A 21,296-nucleotide genomic window follows, 5' to 3' on the forward strand; every position below is an offset into this window, starting at 1 on the left:
AATTCAGAGTGCTCTCTTCCTGGCTTCTTTGTAAAAGAGGCTCATCCGTTATTTACTGCCTTGGCATTTCAAGTTCTCTGTATCAACATACCAGTTAAAAAGTAGTTTGGGAAGTGGGTTAGATCTGCTGCTGTAGTCAAACTTCTGCTATTTAAGACAATAACTTAAACTTGTCCTGTCTCACTTTCCTTTAAAGTAAAAAGTAAATGTTACTACTTATGTCAAAGGGTGATTGTGAGAATTTGCTGAGATGATATATACAGCGTGGACAGCACTGTGCCTGAGAGAAGATAGGAACTCAGTAACTCCTCCCTGAATGTATGTCTTCAGCTGTGAATACTCTGTGTGAACAGTGTATAAAGAGAAGCCCCACAGAGAAGCAAATGGCATTAGGTGTGAAATCTAGGTGTATTTGTTTTGTATAGCTGCGCTTTTTTTGTTGTTTGTTTTTGTTTTAAGACAGTGCTCACTATGTTGCCCTTAGTAGAGTGCTATGGCATCATAGCTCATAGCAACCTCAAACTCCTGGGCTCTAGCAGTCCCCTTCCCTCACCCTCCCAAGTAGCTGGCAGGTGCCCACTGCAACACCCAGCTATTTTTTAGAGATGGGGATCTCGCTCTTGTTCAGCTTGGTCTCGAACTTATGAGCATCCACCTGCCTGGACCTCCCAGAGTGCTGGGATTACAGGTGTGAGCCACTGCACCAGGCCACAGCTGCCCTTTTGAGAACCAGTCTGGTTCTAATCAAACCAGAAGACAACACAAAAAAGTCCTAGTGCAATGTTTCTTTGATTTTATGTGCATACGAATCACCTGGGGTTCTTTCTAAAATTCAGGTTATGATTCAGTGAGGCTGACTGTCACTGAATCACTGTCTCTAGCAGAGTCCTAGAGCACGTGAATGCTTGGCAATTTAAGAATACTGAAGTATGGAGAAACCTCAAAGCACTCAAGCTAGACCTCCCATTTGATCCTGCAATCCCATTACTAGGCATCTACCCAGAAGGAAAAAAATCCTTTTATCCTAAGGACACTTGTACTAGACTGTTCATTGCAGCTCAATTTACAATCGCCAAAATGTGGAAACAGCCTAAATGCCCACCAACCCAGGAATGGATTAACAAGCTGTGGTATATGTATACCATGGAATACTATTCAGCTATTAAAAAAAATGGAGACTTCACATCCTTCGTGTTAACCTGGATGGAAGTGGAAGACATTATTCTTAGTAAAGCATCACAAGAATGGAGAAGCATGAATCCTATGTACTCAATTTTGATATGAGGACAATTAATGACAAGGTTATGGGGGGAGGAAAAGCAGAAAGAGGGACAGAGGGAGGCGGGTGGGGCCTTGGTGTGTGTCACACTTTATGGGGGCAAGACATGATTGCAAGAGGGACTTAACCTAACAATTGCAATCAGTGTAACCTGGCTTATTGTACCCTCAATGAATCCCCAACAGTAAAAAATAAATAAATAAATAAATAAATAAATAAATAAATTTTACCATTAAAAAAAAAAAGAATACTGTGCTTAGGCACATAGTTGTCTAGACCAGCGGTTCTCAACCTTCCTAATTGCCGCATTGTTACAAATTGAAAAAAGGAGTCGCAACCCACAGGTTGAGAACCGCTGGTCTAGACCAACATTCTGTTTCCTAGCACAATAGTTTAAAATTAATTAATTTATTTAACAAAAGAAAATCATTCAGTGCTTACTATATCAGGCACTGTTCTAGGTTCTAAGTATAGAGTAATGAACAAAACAAAGACTTCACCCTCATTCAGTCCAGTGGCAAGGTCAGACAATAGACGTGTAAATAATTAATTAGAACATGTTCTAGCAGTGATTAAAACTGTAACAAAAATAAACTGAAGTTACTAGTGGGGTGTATATGGTTAATGAAGGCTCCCCTAGGAGGGAGAAAATTGAACTGAAACCTGACTTAAAAACAGTCTGTTGGGCGAAGATCTGACAATTTCACAGTAAGTGAAGAGAAAGTGCAAAATCCCTGAGGCAACAGGGGACTTGGTTTGTAGGTGAAAAGGGAGCAAGGCCATTGTGGCTAGAATATAAAGCTTCAGTGTGAAGGTGAACCAGTGGTCAGAAGTAATGAGAGATAAGATCACAGCTGCTGGAGGAGAAGCAGAAATCGCTCTGGTGCTTCCTGCCATCTGTGCATACCACCATAATGGTGCACAGGAATGTCTTGGCCAGTGCTCTTAAGAGCATCAACAATGCCAAAAAAGAGAGACAAATGCAACATTCTTATAAGGCCGTGATCCCAAATAATCCTCTGATTTCTAACTGTGATGATGAAACATGCTTACATTGGCTAATTTGAAATCATAAGTGATCACAGAGCTGGAAAATTAACCTCACAGGCAGGTTAAATAAGTGTAGAGTGATCAGCCCCAGATTCGATATGCAGCTCAAAGATCTAGAAAAATGGCAGAACAATCTGTTCCCATCCCGCCAGTTTGGTTTCATTGTATTGACAACTTCAGCTGGCATCATGGACCACAAAGAAGCAAGAAAAAACACACAGGAGGGGAACTCCTGGGATTCTTTTTCTAGGGATATAATACATACTGAAAAATAAAATGCCTCGATGGACAAAAAAAAAAAAAAAATCACTCTGAAACCATCAGGGATATCAGAGAAGTTGGATCAGAGAAGGGTCTTAACAGCTCCACACAGAATGAAGAAGGTGTATGCTCTCTCTCTGCATTAAAAGAAATGTGCCTATAGGAAAATACACCTGGCTAAGCAGAATGAGATGGGTGACAAAGAGCTAAATAAGGTATGGGACACAAGTTGAAAAACAAGAGTAACTCAAAACACAAGTTGAAATTGTACATCGCTTTGATTTGCACTGCAACAAGAAATACATCACTAATATCGGGCAACATAATCTAATAGCAAACTATTGATTGCCACAGAATAAATTAAATTTTTCCAAGTAAGAAATAACTGTGAAACTGTTGAAGAAAATATAAACCTGTAACTCTTGTCAACTTCAACTATAGACTCCCACGCTAAAACTTCCTTGCTTTTCATAGAACATTGGAAACAAAAGCGAGACACTGTAGATGGTACAATAAAAGATAGAAGAGAAGGGTGGTGCCTGTGGCTCAAAAGATAGGGTGCCGGCCCCATATACCAGAGGTGGTGGGTTCAAACCCAGCCCTGGCCAAAAGGAAAAAAAAAAAAAAAAGATAGAAGTAAAGGAAATAAGATATACATCTGTAAAGCCCCCTTGCACTGAGAAAAAAAAAAAAACTAGTAGAAAAAGGTCATCATTATAAATGTAAATTGCAAAATATTAAATGACTATACTATAGTGATTTTTATACTCTACCTATACATCTCCTTTCTAACATATTGCTTTATTAAGATGTATGCCAAACCCCAAAGCCAATAAAAGAAGAATTTAAAAGAGATTTTGCAGATCATAGTAAATAAAAAAGGATGAATGATACAATGTTGGCTCAATTTTAATGAGCCTCCCTTACTTACTAGGGAGGAAGTCTAATGATTAAAGGCTTTGCAAACTAGTGGCTATTAACATGTAAGTGGATTCTGATTGACTTCTGTTTTTGTGTAATGATTCACTACCCTGCAAAATAGTAGCTATTAACATGTTAGAGCATTTGCAACTGACTCCTGATCTTCTGTCTTGTTTTTCAAATATGTGAGTAAAAGAGTGTGCATTAAAAGGATGCTCCTAATCCTCCATCAGTGAGAAGCAGCTTGGAAATTTTGTTCAATAGCTGTAGGTAATGGCATCGCCACCTTTCTCCCTAGAATGCCCAGCACAAGACACACATTTTTTATATATTCACCCATAGTTGTGGTTACATCGTTTGGCAAAATACCAGGTAAATTTTTGCTTGTTGTGTGTTGTTTCCTTGTGTTTCATTGACTTCATGAGTGTCTCATGTTAACCAACTGTGCCACAAAGTTCAGACTTCTTGTACTTTCTTTTCATTTATTTATAATTCTGTTGGTTATCTTAGGCATTACAACGGTGTAATGGTGTTTTGTTTTCTTTGTCATTGGCCTTTTGTATATCTCATTTCATTCATTCAACAAATGCTAAATGAGTGTCAATTTGTTGCCAATCTCTACAGTTTCAAGGGCAGAGTGAAAGGAGTGGAGTGAGATGAGGCTGGGAAGGAAGGAAATGAGAACCAGGTTATTCCAGGTCCTATAAACTTTTAGGAGATCTGACCTTTTATCTTCAGAACTATAGGAAACTAATGAGCCGGTTAAGCGCGGGAGTGACACCGTCTTACTTCTGCCATGCGTTTGTCTGGTCTTATTTATCTCTCTCTCCATTGTGACTGCCCTAAGCAGGGGCTTTGTCATGCTTTCCTATCATTTACATTTCCTGGCTAATTTCAACTAACAAACTAATTTTTTTATGAAAGAAAAATATTGCCAATTATATAAACACAATCACTTCTCTGAGAGGCACAAGAGAATTTGTAAATCAAACCACCTATGAGTTAGTTCATGAAAACATGAATGCTGCTATGGATACAGTCACGGTTTATTTGTATGTAAATTATAGCTGGGTTCTAATAAAGGAATAAAAGAGGGGGACATACTTTATTGATACTCCTTATTGCAAATTAATATTATAAAAATTACTTAACAGGTAGATATCCATTACATAAAAATACTTTGAGCAGTGTGCTTGATCTACACACCTCTGCTCCTGATAATAAAAGAAATCTCATTGGGGGGAGGAATACGCGTGTGCATGCTTGTTCTTTTAACATCTGGCTATAGTAGGCAATGCCTGTTTTGGCTTTGTCTTCAAGTAAGAACAAAAGGACAAGAATCTAATTTATCTGGGTGCCCATCTGGTTTTAACTGCTCATTTTACATTGATTTAACAATGATGATGATCGTTGGTGTTGGTGATCATGTCTTTCCCAGGAGAAGAAGTTGACAGACAGCTGTGCAGAGATGCCATCTTCCCCATCCCAGTGGCCTGTGACGCCCCATGCCCAAAGGACTGTGTGCTCAGCATGTGGTCTGCATGGTCCTCCTGCTCACACACCTGCTCAGGGAAAACCACAGAAGGAAAACAGATACGAGCACGGTCCATTCTGGCCTATGCAGGAGAAGAAGGTGAGTCTCCACCCTCAGAAGGAATCGAGTCTCCTTCTGGAATTTGACATGCATTTTTTGGTTTGTAGCCTGGATAAAATGATACTCTATGGAAATCAATGACCAGAAATTCAACAACCCAATATCTCTTGATGTATTGGGCAATATGATTCTGTTCCCCAAAATTAATCTTGAAAATGGATCTTTAATAAAAGAAGAAAGACTTATTTTTTATTTTTTTTTATTTCAGAATATTAGGGGGCACTCATGTTTTGTTTACTACTTTGTTTTTTTACAGATTGAGTCAGATTTGTAAGTGTGCCCTTCACCCAGATAATCTGCACAATACCCAAGAGATAGGAAGGAAGACTTTTAAAAGTGAGCTCATTTTGCTCCTTCCAACACTCCTAGTAATTCAAGTTCTTTCTAAGCCAAAGTGTCAAGCCTGTGAAAAAATCTAAAAATGGCTCCCCAAATTCCAGGGGTTTTCTTGTTGTTTTTCCATTTCAGTAGTCAGTTTTGCCCTTGGAAATCACATTCTACCTTCATGTAAAATGGCATAGGTGTACAATAATAAAGTTTATTTAAAAGCAACACAAGCATAGCTTGTGAACATAGGCTCTAATATCCAGAAGTCTCATACATAGAGTGTATGAGACTTTTAAAAAATATTTTGCCCCTAACTCTCTTCACCCTCTTAGATTAATAAAGGATGTTTGTCACACATTCATACCTCACTTGCAAGCTTTATTGTCAAGAAATACAAGGCTCTTGGTAATTGTCTCTCAAGCTGATATCCAAATGCTAATTTGGCCTCTGTGTGACTGGGTGATATAATGTCATACTTAATCTTGTCATTCTGGAAAATAACACAGGAATAAGAAAAGCGTAGAAGTAAATCAAGTTCTTTCACATTAAGGCATGTTTTTTTTTACCTCAAGAAGAGTGTGTATTATTTAAATATTATCAAGCTAAATGACCTGTCTTTTTTTCTTTCACACTTAGCACAGATGATGGCTTCTATTGTAGTAAGCATGTATTTCCATGTATCACCCCAAATAAGCAATTTGGGCAGAGTTTTGTGATGTTTGTACCCTTCTAATTTTTCTGTTTATGAAGTATTTTAATGATAGAAACCCGATGGTGTTCTTGTTCTGTCAAACTTGCTATCTGTGTGTGTAATAAATATGTTAACATATAACTACCGTGGCCTTAACACATGAGTATCACACTAATCAAAAATTTTACTTATAGGAAGTGTCTGTTTAAGTATTGTGGCTCATATCTGTACTCCCAGCTACTGGAGAGGCTGAGGCAGAAGGATCACTTGAGGCCAGTATTTCAAGGTTGCAATAAGCTATGATCATGCCACCGCACTCCAGCTTGGGTGACAGCAAGACCCTGCTCAAAAATCAGCCTATGGGGAGATTTAGAATTTTCCATCATTTTTTCCTGTCACCTTAACCCAAACTTAACTGTCTTCTACAAAAAAGTATCTGTTTTTTTAGGTTCTAAAGATAGAATCTTTTAGAGAGAAAATTGTATTTCTCGTGTTGTTGAACAATAACCTTGTCTAGAATATAGTCAGACTTCAAGTTCTATCAGCTCATGTTATGTCTTGGGCTTCATTAAAATTAGATCTCTGGTCACCCTGCTCTCTGTAAATGCATTATACTCTGTAGACCCTTGCTATGTGACTAGTAATGAGTGACTTTTCACCCCTGAACCACATGGCAAGGATTTCGCCATGCTTGCAGAACTCACTAGGTCATTATTTCTGTAGACATGATGTTTCACACTGAAAGGTCATGAAGTGTTTTAAAGGAGAAATTTATGATTGCTCTTTGATATGTATCATCCACTTAGTTTGAAAGGGTAGTGCTTCAATAATTTTTAATTAAGTCTAGTAGCTGCATCGTAAGCAAGTCATGCTGGAAAGTTATAGATGTTTATATAGTAAACCATAAGGGTAGGAATTCAAACCATGATTTTTTAAAGTTTTATTTTGTTTTTAATTGACACATAATAATTACACATATTTATGGGGTGCAGTCTAACATTTTTATACATGTATATATTATGTAGCAATCAAATCAGGGTAATTAGGCTATCTGTCACCTCAAACATTTATCATTTCTTTATAGTGAGAGCAAACAGAATCTTCTTTTCTAACTGTTTTGAAAGATACATTATTACAAACAGTAATTTTAAAAGGAAACCACAAAGGAGACTTTCTCAATGGGGTATCTGCTATTATTTGTCTCTGCTGATAACATTTATAAAATCTGATATAATTATATGAAATACATAATGAGGAATTTATCCTTCAAAGCCTATTTATTGAGTACTTTTACTCAAATTAAGACTTCGATAATTCTGAGCTATTTTTAGAATGAGTTAGCAACTATATCTGCAGGAAGCTTTAAATACATTTTCCTGCCAATTATACTTGGATAATTCTTTATAATTCTACTTAAAAGTGAGTCTTTTTGATATTCCTCAAGAATTAGTGCTTTGTACATATCATAAATCCTCTTAATTTTCAATGGATCAGAAAACTTCTGTGATAACTTTAAAGGAAAATACTACCTTAGGAAAATGATATATGGAGTGGTTAGACACCAAATTATGTGATTTTTCTGGGAGATAACTTAAAGGGCAAGTTTTCATTCAGAGTGAATCTAGATTTATGAAATGAATACAGCAACCTACACTATTATTTATCTCAGTTGGAACTTCACCATTAAACATTACACTCAGGTTAGATAACCTTTTCTAGTTAGTAAGAATAACTAGCTTTCTTTTAAGCTCCTGCACCACAGTAACAGGAGCTAAAAGAAAAGAGGTTTATTTATTTCTTCCTCGTGGGAATTTAGCTACAGTTTTAGGTAACTGTCCAGAGCAGTTTGTCCTCCATGAAATATCTCAGCCTTGCACCACCTTATGAAGACCTGTCTTTATCTGTTCACTTGAAAGCATCAGCAATTAAATTCTGCCCTCTAGAACTGGTTTATGTCATTACTCACATTTCAATGTCAAAACAAGTCACACATGTATAACTACACCTAACCTCAAAGAGGATGGGGTAATATAATCCTACTGTCTGCTAGAAAGAGAAGACTACTGGCCAGTAGTCTTACCCCTGATTTGCTTGGTGTTCTTATTATATATCTGTATGTACATATATGTCTATATCTATATTTATATCCATAGATATATGATAAGGCAGTGCTCTCCAGCCTTTTTGGCACCAGGGGCCAATTTCATGGAAGACAATTTTTCCACAGAATGGGGGGAGAGGGGTTCAAGATGATTCAATTGTATTACATTTATTATGCATGTTATTTCTATTATTATCACATTATAATGTGTAATGAAATAATTACACAAGTCACCATAATGCAGAATCAGTGGGGGCCCTGAGCTGATTTCCCTGCAATTAGAGAGCCCATCTGGGGGTGATGGGAGACAATGACACACACAGTGTGTTGCATGTATCCTCAGCCCCACCTCAGATCCTCAGGGATTTGATTCTTCTAAGGAGCATGCATGCTAGAGCCCTTGTATTTACAGCTTTAGAGCAGGGTTCATGCTCTTTTGAGAATCTAATGCCCCACTGACTTGACAGGAGTTAGAGCTCAGGTGGTGTTACAAGCCATGGGGAGATAAAGCTCCCTTGCTGGCCATTCACCTTATGCAGCGTGACCTGGTTCCAACAGGCCATGGACCCAGACCAGTCCATAGGCCTGGGGTTGGGGATCACAGCAATAAAGGGACTATTGAATATGCCCCCAATTCAATTGATAAAATAGCCCCCCCATTGTGAAGATATGACTTTATTATTTCTCTGTTCCTCTTAAATGGGTGATAGAATTAAAAAAGGTACTTTCTCTTCTTCCTGCTCTTTTTCTTTCTTTTCCTTTTCCTTTCTTTCCCTTCCTTTTTGGGGTTTTCCTCTCCCTTTCCAGACAATTCTATCCAAAAAGCCATTGTGTGGATCTAGCAATTGCTCATCTGTGCAAGAAGGTGGGGGGTCTGTGGAGGTCCAGATTGGACTGACAGAGCCCAGCTTGGGGAGAAGAGCATCCAAAGTGGGACGAGAGATGGCCTGGCTGGAGTTGCAGAGTCATTGAACAGAGTAAAGAGCAGGAGCACATGGGTCTTGTGAGAGATGAGGAGCAGTGACCCTACACAGGCTGTCAGAACACAAGCAGAGTGGAGATGGAATCTCGGCATTGAAGCAGTGGCCCAAAGTGGGGTGTCAAAGCTAGGGAGGGTTTCTGTAATGTAGGTACCTGATGCAGGTGTCAGGTTATGGGCAGAGTTGTGATGCAGTGATGGAAATGGCAGAGGGAAATCATTTGGGAAAAGTTGACCTAATAAATATGTGTATTAAAATAACAGGAGACATGATTGCAAGAGGGACTTTACCTAACAATTGCAATCAGTGTAACCTGGCTTATTGTACCCTCAATGAATCCCCAACAATAAAAAAAAAAAAGAGGAGGAAAAAAATAAAAATAAAAATAAAAAATAAAACCACCAAAGTCAAAAAAATAAATAAATAAAATAACAGGAACCAGGTTTTTTATTGCTGGAGAAGGGAGTTACAAGTATGTTAAGAAAGAAAATTGGATTATACCCTGTGGTCTGGTAGTGGAATTGAAAGTCATCAATATGAATTCATGGTGTTTAATTTGTAAAGATATAGATAAATATAAATGTGTGTGAATATATAGAGATACACATACTATATACATTTGTTAATGCTATTCCCTGAAAAGACCTATAGCAGCAAGACCCCAAGTGCAGTAAGTACATGCATCACTCGGATCTCGGTTCCTGATACCATTCTCCAGAAAAAGAACCAGGGCTACTTGGAGAAGTGGCTGTCATTCCAGAGATAGGATAGGAAAAGTACAAGGTGTGCTTAGAGGATCTTGTGGCAGAATGTAAAGAGCAGAACATGTCAAAAGGCCGTAGACGCCAGCTTGAAGATTGTCCCACTGACCACATATGCAAACTATTTGAATGACAAAATAATGATACTAACAGATCATAACCCATTACCTAAAATAGGAAACCATAAATCGATCTTGATATAAAGAAACAAATAAATTGAACATTTGATGAAGAGAATTATATTTACATAGCCACTGGTATTTCCCTGATGGAGAAATCTGACAGACACCACATTTATCTAATGACCAAAGTTAGTTTTATCAATAATGGAGCAAATCAAAGTCTTGTGCCCCTGATGTGATACAGTAATAGCCTGACATCACTCCGTAATGGCCCAGGAAAAAATTATTAATAGTATATTAATATTGTAATTTAGTTTTATTGAAATTTTAATGTTGGTTCAAAGTTAAACATAAAAAGAAAGTAATAAAAACAATTTGTATATGATTACTTTCCACATAGTCTTGAATAACATACAACCTGTTATCAGCAATACACAAAAATTGTTATTAAATGGTTCCTGAAATGTCCTCACTTGGAAACCAAATTATAAGTACTGGAAAACTAGAGATAGTTGATATACTGGAAGTAACCCTTTTCACTTAAAATTGTGTATATGTGTGTTCTTACTTCCTAAGGCTTAACTTTAGTGAAATAAAATTGGCAATTCCCATTAATTTAACATTGTATGTATGATAACTTAAGGAAACATGGCTAGGGAAGAATCTTCTTTGTATCATATAAAGTGTAGGATTTGTCCGAAGAACTACTATAAATTTATGTTAGGAAGTTCTAAAAGGAAGCATGCTTTTTAAAATATTGAATTTGGTATTTTTTAAATATCGATAGTGGTAGTAGAGTGAATTTGAAAAAATTAAAAATTTATTATTTTAAGCTTTCTCAATTTTTGAGCCCATGTTGCAAATCCTCAACAAGCCTCATTTAAAAAGGAAAAAAAATATTTTCAGAACATTTTACACTGAGTATAATAACTTCTGTTCATTCTCACTGTATAGTTAATTATCCTCACATAGCAGAAAAGAACAATTTATTTTTGCAAAGTTCAAAATGACCCCTTAGAACTTCGTTGCAAAATATTAATATGCCTTTATACCTGCTTTATACATACAGAGAATAGATACAGACTGAAATAGAATTATGCCAGTTTTTTTTCTCAGATAATTAATAGTCTTCAAAAGTCATCTTCTACAATGAAAAACAAAGGGGGGGAAATAATTCTATTTTAACTTATTCAGTGTTTGCAGCTAAATGATTTTAATCTTAAGTACCAGGGAGCCTTGTATTTCCTAGAGGAATTTGAAGAACTCAGGATTCATTGTATGTATATACATACACACAATTCTGGTTTCTAAGTAAATGCTATCATTTACTTCCCTATCCTCCTACTATTGACCTTGGAAAGGGAATTCTGCTTCAATCTGTTCCTTCATGACCACCAACCAGGGATTTATTCAGGCTCCACAGTGGGAAATCTTCTCCCTTTTCTGCCAGAGAAAACTGGAGGTGGAGTGAGAGGTGGAGTGTAAGATGGGTCTGCGCTGCAGCAGAATCTCCTGAGGTACCCTATAGCTAATGCTATCCCAATTCAATTCCCTTAAAGCATGCCCTGGCCAATGTGGGCTGACCCAGCAGGGTCCACTATCAAAGGGATTTGGGCTGCAACAGGCTAAGTTAGAAGCACCTTAAAACTATAATCCACAGTACCCTAATAGGACTCTTCATACTCATACACTCTTCGTAACATGAGCTACACTTTTTATTCTTGTTGCCAGTCATTTTCCTTTATGAACTCTACACTCCAGTTGACTATATCAATATTGCTCATTCCTAGGATTACACGTCCCTGTGTGCCTTTGCTTTTATTTAGTTTTTCTTCTACTTAGATAAACTTCTTCCTTCAAAATAAATTCCTCTTTCCTTTACCAGAATTGTGCTTGCAGAAATCCTACTCCTTCAAAACACATGTCAATGCCTCTTTTTATCTGAGGCATTTTTCAGCCTCCAAAATGTAATGGAATCTTACTTGACTCCCAATTATACTAAATTCCTCTGTTAACTTAATTATTACATTTTATCTAGAGTTCTATTCATTTGTATGCTTGTCTTATTCCTCTACTCTTTTTTCCATGGAATAGTAAGGTCCTTGAAAGTAGCAGGAACTATTTCTAGCCCTCTAGGTATCCATTGCAAGTCCCATCAATACATACATATTAAATTGTTGCTTTGAACAAGGTTCTTTTTTATTTCAATAGATTTAGGAATACGGGTGGGTTTTTAGATGCAGGATGAGTTGCTTAGTGGTGAATCTGTCTGTAGTGGTGTTAGTGCATCTATCTCTTGAATAGTACACATTCTACCTGATAGGTAATTTTTGAACCCTCATCTCCCACTCACCATCCTCCCTTCTGAGTCTGCAAAGTCTAGTATGCCATTCTGTATGACCACATATACCATTGTTTAGCTCTCACTCATGAGTACATGCAGTATAGTATTTCTGTTCCTGAAATAGGTACTTCACTCAGGATTATGGCTTTTGGTTCCATCTGAATTACTGCAAAAGACATATTTCATTCTTTTATATGGCCAAATAGCACTTTATGATATGTGTGTATGTATATATATATATGTATACACACAGTCATTGCTATTTAAATATATGCATATTATATATTATATAAAATACATATTATACATATTATATATTAATATACATATATATTCATTCTATGTTCTATATATTCTAGAATATATATATATATAGAATGAATGAATATAAATGTATATTCATATATGTATATATATATAGATTTGGCCAAAGGGAATACTTCAAAAGGGACCATGGTAATATACAGCAGTGAGGTATGTAGTACTTTCTCTAGGATGAGTTTGGAAACTCAATTTTCTCAATTTTCAGACCTGGTATAATGATAGCTCTGATGAACATTTCAGAAAAAGAGTTCCAAAGTTGCTGTGAAGGGTGGACCAGGGATTGGCATTTGTGTAACTTCCCATGGGGAGTACTTCAAAGGTGACCACAGTAATATTAGGAAATCAAGTGTGTAGCACTTTCTCTAATGTGAGTTCCTGAACTTAATTTTCTGATCTTGTATATTGAGTATTATAATTTTAATACAGTTTTTCCCTTTCTTAAAATGTGTATATGTTTTTTGACACCCTCTGTATGTATATGTGTGTCTGTGTATAACAGCTATTGTCAATGGCATTGTGTTCTTGATTTGATTCTCAGCTTGTGTACATTAATTTTATAACCTGAGACTTGACTGACTTCGTTAACCAATTCTAGGAGTCTTTTGGAGGACACTTTAGAGTTTTGTGAAATGTAAATAGGTAGTTTCATCCAAGATAACTACAAATACCTTTATGCATACAAACTAGAAAAATCTAGAAGAAATGGATAAATTTTTAGAAACATACAGCCTTCCACACTCAAATTAGGAAGAAATAGAAAACCTGAATAGATTAACATCAAGTAGCAAGATTGAACTGATAATCAAAGACCTCCCAGCAAAGAAAAAGAAAAGAAAAGAAAGCCTAGGACCAAATGGATTCACAGACGAATTTTGCCAGATCTACAAAGAAGAACTAGTACCCATCCTACCAAATTTGTTCTATAACATGGAGAAGGAGAGAATCCTCCCTAACTCATTCTGTGAAGCTGGTATCACACTGATACGAAAGCCAGGAAGGACACAACTACAAAAAAAAAGTACAGACAAAAACCCTCATGAGCATAAATGCAAAAAATCCTCAACCAAATGCTAACAAATCTAATCCTACAGCCCACCCCACAAAAAAATATCAGCATGATCAGGTGGGTTTCATCCAAGGGATACAAGGATGATTCAACATAAGTAAATCAATAAATGTGATTCACCCCATAAACAGAATTGAAAACAAAAACCATCTGATCTCAATAGATGGGAGGGAAAGGATTTTATTAAATTCAACATCCTTTATAATGAAAGCCCATAAAAAACTAGGTACAGAATGAACATACTTCAAAATAATAAAAAACATCTATGACAAACCCACAACAGACATACTGACTTGGTAAAAGTTCAAAGCATTTCCACTGAGAACTGGAACAAGACAACGATGCCCACTGTGACCACTTCTATTCAATATTGTACCGAAAGTCCTAGCCAAAAATCAGGCAAGAGAAAGAAAGAAAGGACATCCAAATCAAAAAACAGGAGGTTTCTTTTTTTAAATCCATCTTCTAAATTATCAGGTCATCAATGCCAGAGCCAGAAGCACCATAACTCTGTTCAAATGTATCCTAACAAAGATTTTATGAAATTGATGTAGGAGGAAAAGTCACTTTTTCATTTCTAAGAAAGAAGTTTCACGTAATAGTTGGTATTTTCATGTGAGCATAGAAGTTTATGTAGCAGAAATTCATCATCTTATAAAGTCCTTCTCTTAATGGAATACTAAAAAATACCAACAGTGACATTAGTATGAAATATTTTTATATGTAAGAGGTTCTTAAAAATGCAATTATTAATTTTGTCAGTAGGTCACACTTTATAATTTCCCCAGTACAATGGAAATATTCACAGATGTTTGGAATGAGATCTTTCCATAAATAATAGATAAATATATAATATCATACCTATTAATTTTTCTACCTTAAGATTACCCCAAACAACATGATGATACTGCAATGACTAATGACTCCAAATAATACTTTCAAAATTGCTACCCCATTGTTATAATTAAGACCACACCAGCACTTTATCTGTGCAAGAATACTAACATCAGACCAAAACTGCTGATACAGCTTTAATGTGGATTGGGACAAGAAAATAAATAGCCTTTATTTCTGTAAACTTAACAGCCCTCTTGCAGTTCCTGGACGCATTGTGCTGATGTTATAAAAGTTTTGGTTTTTTTTTTTAATTTTATTCCAAAGCCAACCAGTCAATTCCATGTCAAACAATTTAGAGTTTTAAAATCGCAGTTTAAACAGCAAGCATACTTACTCTCCCAGAGAAAATGGAATAAATAAACACACTTTATAGAAAATCAGCAATTTACTATTAAATATAAAGGAATCATGAATATATATACATTATATATATAGTCTATAATTAGCGTGTGTTTGTCTGAAAGTTGAGATTGGATAAATCTTGCGCCTCAGGGAAAGGGTAATAGGAATGCTCATTTACTTCTCCCCAGTCCAATTAGTATGTTTTAGGATTCATTTCTATTCAAATCCTAAACTTCTTTGCAGGGGATGCCAGGTTCACAGAACTGTGAGATGGAGGATAGGATATGAACTGTGACAGATGTTTTCACCTTCATGAACCAGGGAACATTAATGAAATGCTGTTTAATGCATGATACTCTGATGTTGAGCCCACGTTTGACACTGCATAAATGATTCTAAATTTCAGTGACGTTCTCACATAAATTGGTACTGATTTGTTTGCTGAATTAGAGGGTTGTTCTTAATCATAGACAAGTGACACCTGCTAAACAGTTTAGGATATAGCCACTGGCTTTGCTTATGACTTTTTCCCAAATCTCAAACTCATCTTTTCTATTTAACTTTTTGAAGCTTGTTTCCTAATACCTGAAACCCACCTCTTACTGTGTTGAAATTTTCTCCAGGCACTATATCACAAATATTTGTGAATGTACACTGAGGATTCTCCCCACTTCACATCCATGGGTTATTTTGTGTTCTAAGATGAAGTCTAAAACCTGTGTAAGTTTCAGCAGGTCAAATTGTCAATAAAGTGAGCAATAAATTTCTCTCATATCCTGTTTTTAAGAATGGAAGACTTTTTAATGTTTGTAGTTGGTGCCAGAAATAACACAGTGGTAAGAAACTAGACTCTATCTATGCCTCATGGTTACTGTGATCACATCACTTAAGCTGCTTGGGCTTTGCGCTTAATAATCTCTAACTCATAGGACAGTTGTGAACACAAAATGAGGTCCCACCTACAACATACTTATAACTGGCTAAGCACATAAAAAAGAGTCCCAGAACGTTAAGCCCCACACCATAATCTATTGAGGAAGAGGTGCTTATAGGGTGGTGCCTGTGGCTCAAGAAGTAGGGCACCGGCCGCATATACCAGAGGAGGTGGGTTCAAACCCAACTCTGGCCAAAAACTGCAAAAAAAAAAAAAAAAAGAGAAGATGCTTTTACTTGACTCTTTGACATCTGTGGACTTACTGTGTCTTATATTGGGTACATTTTTAATTGCTGTGGGCAAGCAATTTGTGACAAAGTTGTCATTGCTTGTACATGTGAACTTTGTGGTTGTTCCTGGTTATTCCAACAACCAATTCCATGTTGATTCTGCCAAAAACAAACAAAAGCAGGTAAAGACAATTTGAGGACAGAAAGTAAATCCCAGTTGCTTTCTAAAATTCAGCCCATTTCTGGGGCTACAACATCAACTCTTAAAGAGAGTAGTATCAGTATCTTAGAAGAAAAGTCTGAAGACCAAAGGGGAGAACTCTTTTTAAGAAATCTTGTGGGGGATGGAGACAAGATGGCTGACTGAAGCCAGCTTTCCACAGAGGCTCCCATCCAAAAGGAGAGTTAAAGGACAGAAATTTAGCAAGTAACCTGGTGGATTTGAGCTGCACCAAGAGAGAAGGTTGAAGAACGCACATCAACCCCGCTGAGGTGAGCTGCGACCACAAGGATACAAACAAAAGGTACAAAATCCATCACCAAGTGGACAGGAGTCCCCTCCCCCATGAGAACAGCTCAGAGTGCCCCACAAACAAACAAGCAGAGTTAAAAGGTCCTCTCACTGCACTCCACAGGAGAGACCCTCTAAAAACTGGACCTACCTCCCCTACGAGGGTGCCATGGTGTTCTCCTGCCAGGCATAAAACTGTATATATTCTCTACCTGCAATTCTGAGCTCCCAGCACTCCCCTCCACTTTCTTGGGTGATTTCATGAGGGGTGTTCACAGGGCCTGGACTACAGCTGGTCAGTGCTGATTATGCAGCATGGGAGTGAGGAGAGGATGGTCACCTGAGAGGGAACCACGCTGGAGTGGTGGTGCCCCGAGGCGCAGAGCAGCAGCTGTTTTTGGCAACAATAGGGCTCACCCCCAGATATTCCGGAGCCACATCCGCTGTCTCCCTGGGCAACCAGAGGAGGCCGGGCGTCTTCTCAGGTGGCAACCACCAGTGGGACAGATCTGGGACTGAAACACAGGACCCATGAGTAAAGGGTTTGCCTGAGGTGGTACTGGCCTGGGGGGAGCACGGGGACTACCCTGTTTCCCCGAAAATAAGACAGTGTCTTATTTTAAGGTGTGCTCCCAAAGATGCGCTAGGTCTTATTTTCAGGGGATGTCTTATCTTTCCTGTAAGTAGGTCTTATTTTCGGAGGATGTCTTATTTTCAAGGAAACAGGGTAGAAAACACACGCGCAGAGCCTGGAAATTCCCAGGGCAGGGCTGACCCAGAGGACCCCTTTACTGAGCCTAAGCGCACGCAGCCCGCAGGGGATCGTCAGCCTATAGACAAAGGAAGGCAGGAGGCTAGAACTGACAGCTAACCGCGCTGCAAATACAAACCTGCAGGAGCAAAGACAGGGCCTGAGGCACAGATTCTGAGAACTCAAAACAGCTTCTCTTCTGCAGGGGAATTTAGCAGGGACAGAAACAAATTCCAGCAAAGTTTTTCTGTTCTGTCAGTAACATCAATCAGGGGTGGGGCTGGAACTGAGTGAACACTCCCCAGCCTCCATCAAGCCCCTGAGGTTGTGAGGCATCACCTCCCCCTGCTGGATACGGGCAGAGAGTAGCGTCCTGGCTGAGCAGATATAGATTTCCTTGTGATTCAGACAGGTGCAAACCCCTGGAGTATCTGCTCATTGGGGGCAACTGGGTCACAGCCCTGCAGGGCTGTCAGTGACCGGGTGTGACAGAGGTGCAAGGTAGGGAAGGAGGCAACAACCTTCCCAGACTAATCTATTTTCTGGGTGGGTCCTCCTGACTTCATGGAGCATCGGAGCAAGTCACATTTTAGTTGTCAGCAGACCCCTGCGATCCAGTTGCCAGAGACCTTTTAAACTCTCCCACTTGACACAGGTGCTGACTGAGACAATTGATTTGGACCTTTGGAACTGAGCCAATTGCCCGAGGACTATCCAAGTGGTGCCCTGGGTGTGTGGTTGTAGTAAGGTTTGATTTTCCTTTTCCAATTGTTGCCTGTGGGGGGCAGGGTGAATTAATTGCTGGTATTTCTCCACAGCTGAGACTTCAACCCAGAGTAACTGTTGAAACTGTCTCTAGGGTCAGACAGAGACCAGCTGACAACAAGACAGAACCACTTAGCACCACTACACCAAACAGGTCCCCAGTTTCTCAGGCCGTAGCACTGTACAGGTCCTCGACAGCACTTCAGAGGAAAAGTCAAATGGTATAAAATAATCATGGGGCAGATCAGTAGAAAAACTCTGGGAACATGAATAACCAGACTAGATCAACCTCCCCAAGGAAAGATATGGCAGATGTAACTGAAGATCTCATTCATAAACAGCTGGCCAAGATGTCAGAAATCGAATTCAGAATTTGGATTGCAAATAAGATTAATAAAATGCAGGAAAATTTGGAATTAGAAATTTGAGCAGAAATTCAAAAATCGGAATTAGAAATTCGAGGAGAAATTCAAAAGTTGTCTCAAGAATTTAATGAATTTAAAGACAAAACCACCAAAGATTTTGACACACTGAAGCAAGAATTTGCAGCCCTCAAAGATCTGAAAAATATGGTAGAATCCATCAGTAACAGAGTGGATCAAGAGGAAGAAAGGATTTCTGACATTGAGGACAAAGCTTTTGAACACTCCCAAACTCACAAAGAGGAAGAAAAATGGAGAGCAAAAATGAATCATTCTCTCAGAGAGCTCTGGGATAATTCGAAGAAGGCTAATATCCGCCTCATTGGAATCCATGAAAGTGATGAAGTGGCCTCCCTAGACACAGAGGCCCTTCTCCATGAAATTATGAAAGAGAATTTTCCAGACATGCCAAGAGATCCTGAAATTCAGATAGCAGACAGTTTCAGAACCACACAACAACTCAAGCCAATAAGATATCTCCCAGACATATCATAATTAGCTTCACTAAAGTTAATATGAAGGAGAAAATTCTGACAGCAGCCAGACATAAGAACTTCATTACCTACAAAGGGAAAAATATGGGAATCACTGCCGATCTCTCTGCTGAAACTTTTCAACCCAGAAGAGGGTGGTCATAGACTTTTAATCTCCTAAAATAAAGTAACTTCAACCCCGGATCCTGTATCCAGCTAAACTGAGTTTCATTTATGATGGAGAAATTAAAAACTTTAATGACATTAATATGTTGAAGAAATTTGCCATAACCAAACCAGTTCTACAGGATATTCTCAGACCTATACTCCATAATGAACATCCCAATCCTCTACCACAAAAGTAAACTCACTCAGAAACTTTTGATCAAATTCCAATTTCCACAGTGGCAGAAGGATTAAATATGTCCACTGGATTTTCGAAAAACTTGATACCCCAAATTTTACCAGACTTATCAATATTCTCCATTAATGTGAATGGCTTAAACTGTCCTCTAAAGAGGCACAGGTTAGCTGAGTGGATACAAAAACTCAGGCCAGATATTTGTTGCATACAAGAGTCACATCGTACCTTAAAAGATGAATATAGACTCAGGGTAAACGGATGGTCGTCCATATTTCAGGCAAATGGTAATCAGAAAAAAGCAGGTGTTGCAATTCTATTTACAGACACAATAGGCTTTAAACTGGCAAAAGTAAGGAAGGATAAGAATGGTCACTTCATATTTGTTAAGGGTAATACTCAATATGATGAGATTTCAATTGTAAATATTTATGCACCCAACCAGAATACACCTCAATTTATAAGAGAAACTCTAACAGACATGAGCAACTTGATTACCTCCAACTTCATAATAGTCGGAGATTTCAACACTCCTTTGGCAGTGTTGGATAGATGCTCCAATATGAAGCTGAGCAAAGAAATTTTAGATTTAAACCTAATCATCCAACATTTGGATTTAGCAGACACCAACAGAACATTTCATCCCAACAAAACTAAATACACATACTTCTCATCAGCCCACGGAACATACTCCAAAATCAATCACATTTTAGGTCACAAGTCTAACCTCAGTAAATTTAAAGGAATAGAAATTATTCCTTGCATCTTCTCGGACCACCATGGAATAAAAGTTGAACTCAGTAACAACAGGAATCTGCATACTCATACAAAAACGTGGAAGTTAAATAACCTTATGCTGAATGATAGCTGGGTCAGAGATGAGATTAAGAAGGAAATTGCCAAATTTTTGGACAAAACGACAATAAAGACACAAATTATCAGAACCTCTGGGATACCACAAAGGCAGTCCTAAGAAGGAAATTTATAGCACTGCAAGCCTTCCTCAAGAGAACAGAAAGAGAGGAAGTTAACAACTTAATGGGACATCCCAAGCAACTATAAGAGGAAGAGCATTCCAACCCCAAACCCAGTAGAAGAAAAAAAATAACCAAAATTAGAGCAGAATTAAATGAAATTGAAAACAAAAGAATTATACAACAGATCAATAAACCAAAAGGTTGGTTTTTTGAATAGATCAATAAAATAGATAATCCTTTGCTTAACATAACCAGGGAAAAAAGAGTCCAATCTCTAATCTCATCAATCAGAAACGACAAAACGAAATAACAACAGACTCCTCAAAAATTAAAAAATCCTTAATGAATATTACAAGAAACTTTATTCTCAGAAATATGAAAATCTGAAGGAAATTGACCAATACTTGGAAGCACGTCACCTTTCAAGACTTAGCCAGAATCAAGTGGAAATGTTGAACAGTCCAATATCAAGTTCTGAAATAGCATCAACCATACAAAATCTCCCTAAAAAGAAAAGCCCGGAGCCAGAAGGTTTCACATCAGAATTCTACCAAACCTTTAAAGAAGAACTAGTACCTATATTACTCAACCTGTTCCAAAATGTAGAAAAAGAAGGAATACTACCCAACATGTTCTATGAATTAAACATCACCTGTTCCCCAAACCATGAAAAGAGCCATCAAGAAAAGAAAATTATAGACCAATATCACTAATGAATGTAGATGCAAAAATATTCAACAAGGTCCTAATAA

The 21,296-nt window shown here is 37.8% G+C and overlaps 1 protein-coding gene across 1 annotated transcript in view; it reads left to right on the plus strand.

The window, feature by feature from the left end:
- Positions 1–21,296, plus strand: part of THSD7A (thrombospondin type 1 domain containing 7A) — a 466,447-nt gene that overhangs the window by 335,984 nt on the left and 109,167 nt on the right. Inside the window, exon 7 of the mRNA XM_053609606.1 lies at positions 4,950–5,144. Within this exon, the coding sequence (XP_053465581.1) occupies positions 4,950–5,144 (195 nt within the window). The remainder of the gene's footprint in view (positions 1–4,949; positions 5,145–21,296) is intronic.

Source organism: Nycticebus coucang, chromosome 11 (genome assembly GCF_027406575.1).
Source record: "Nycticebus coucang isolate mNycCou1 chromosome 11, mNycCou1.pri, whole genome shotgun sequence".
In the NCBI taxonomy this organism is placed as follows: Eukaryota; Metazoa; Chordata; class Mammalia; order Primates; family Lorisidae; genus Nycticebus; species Nycticebus coucang.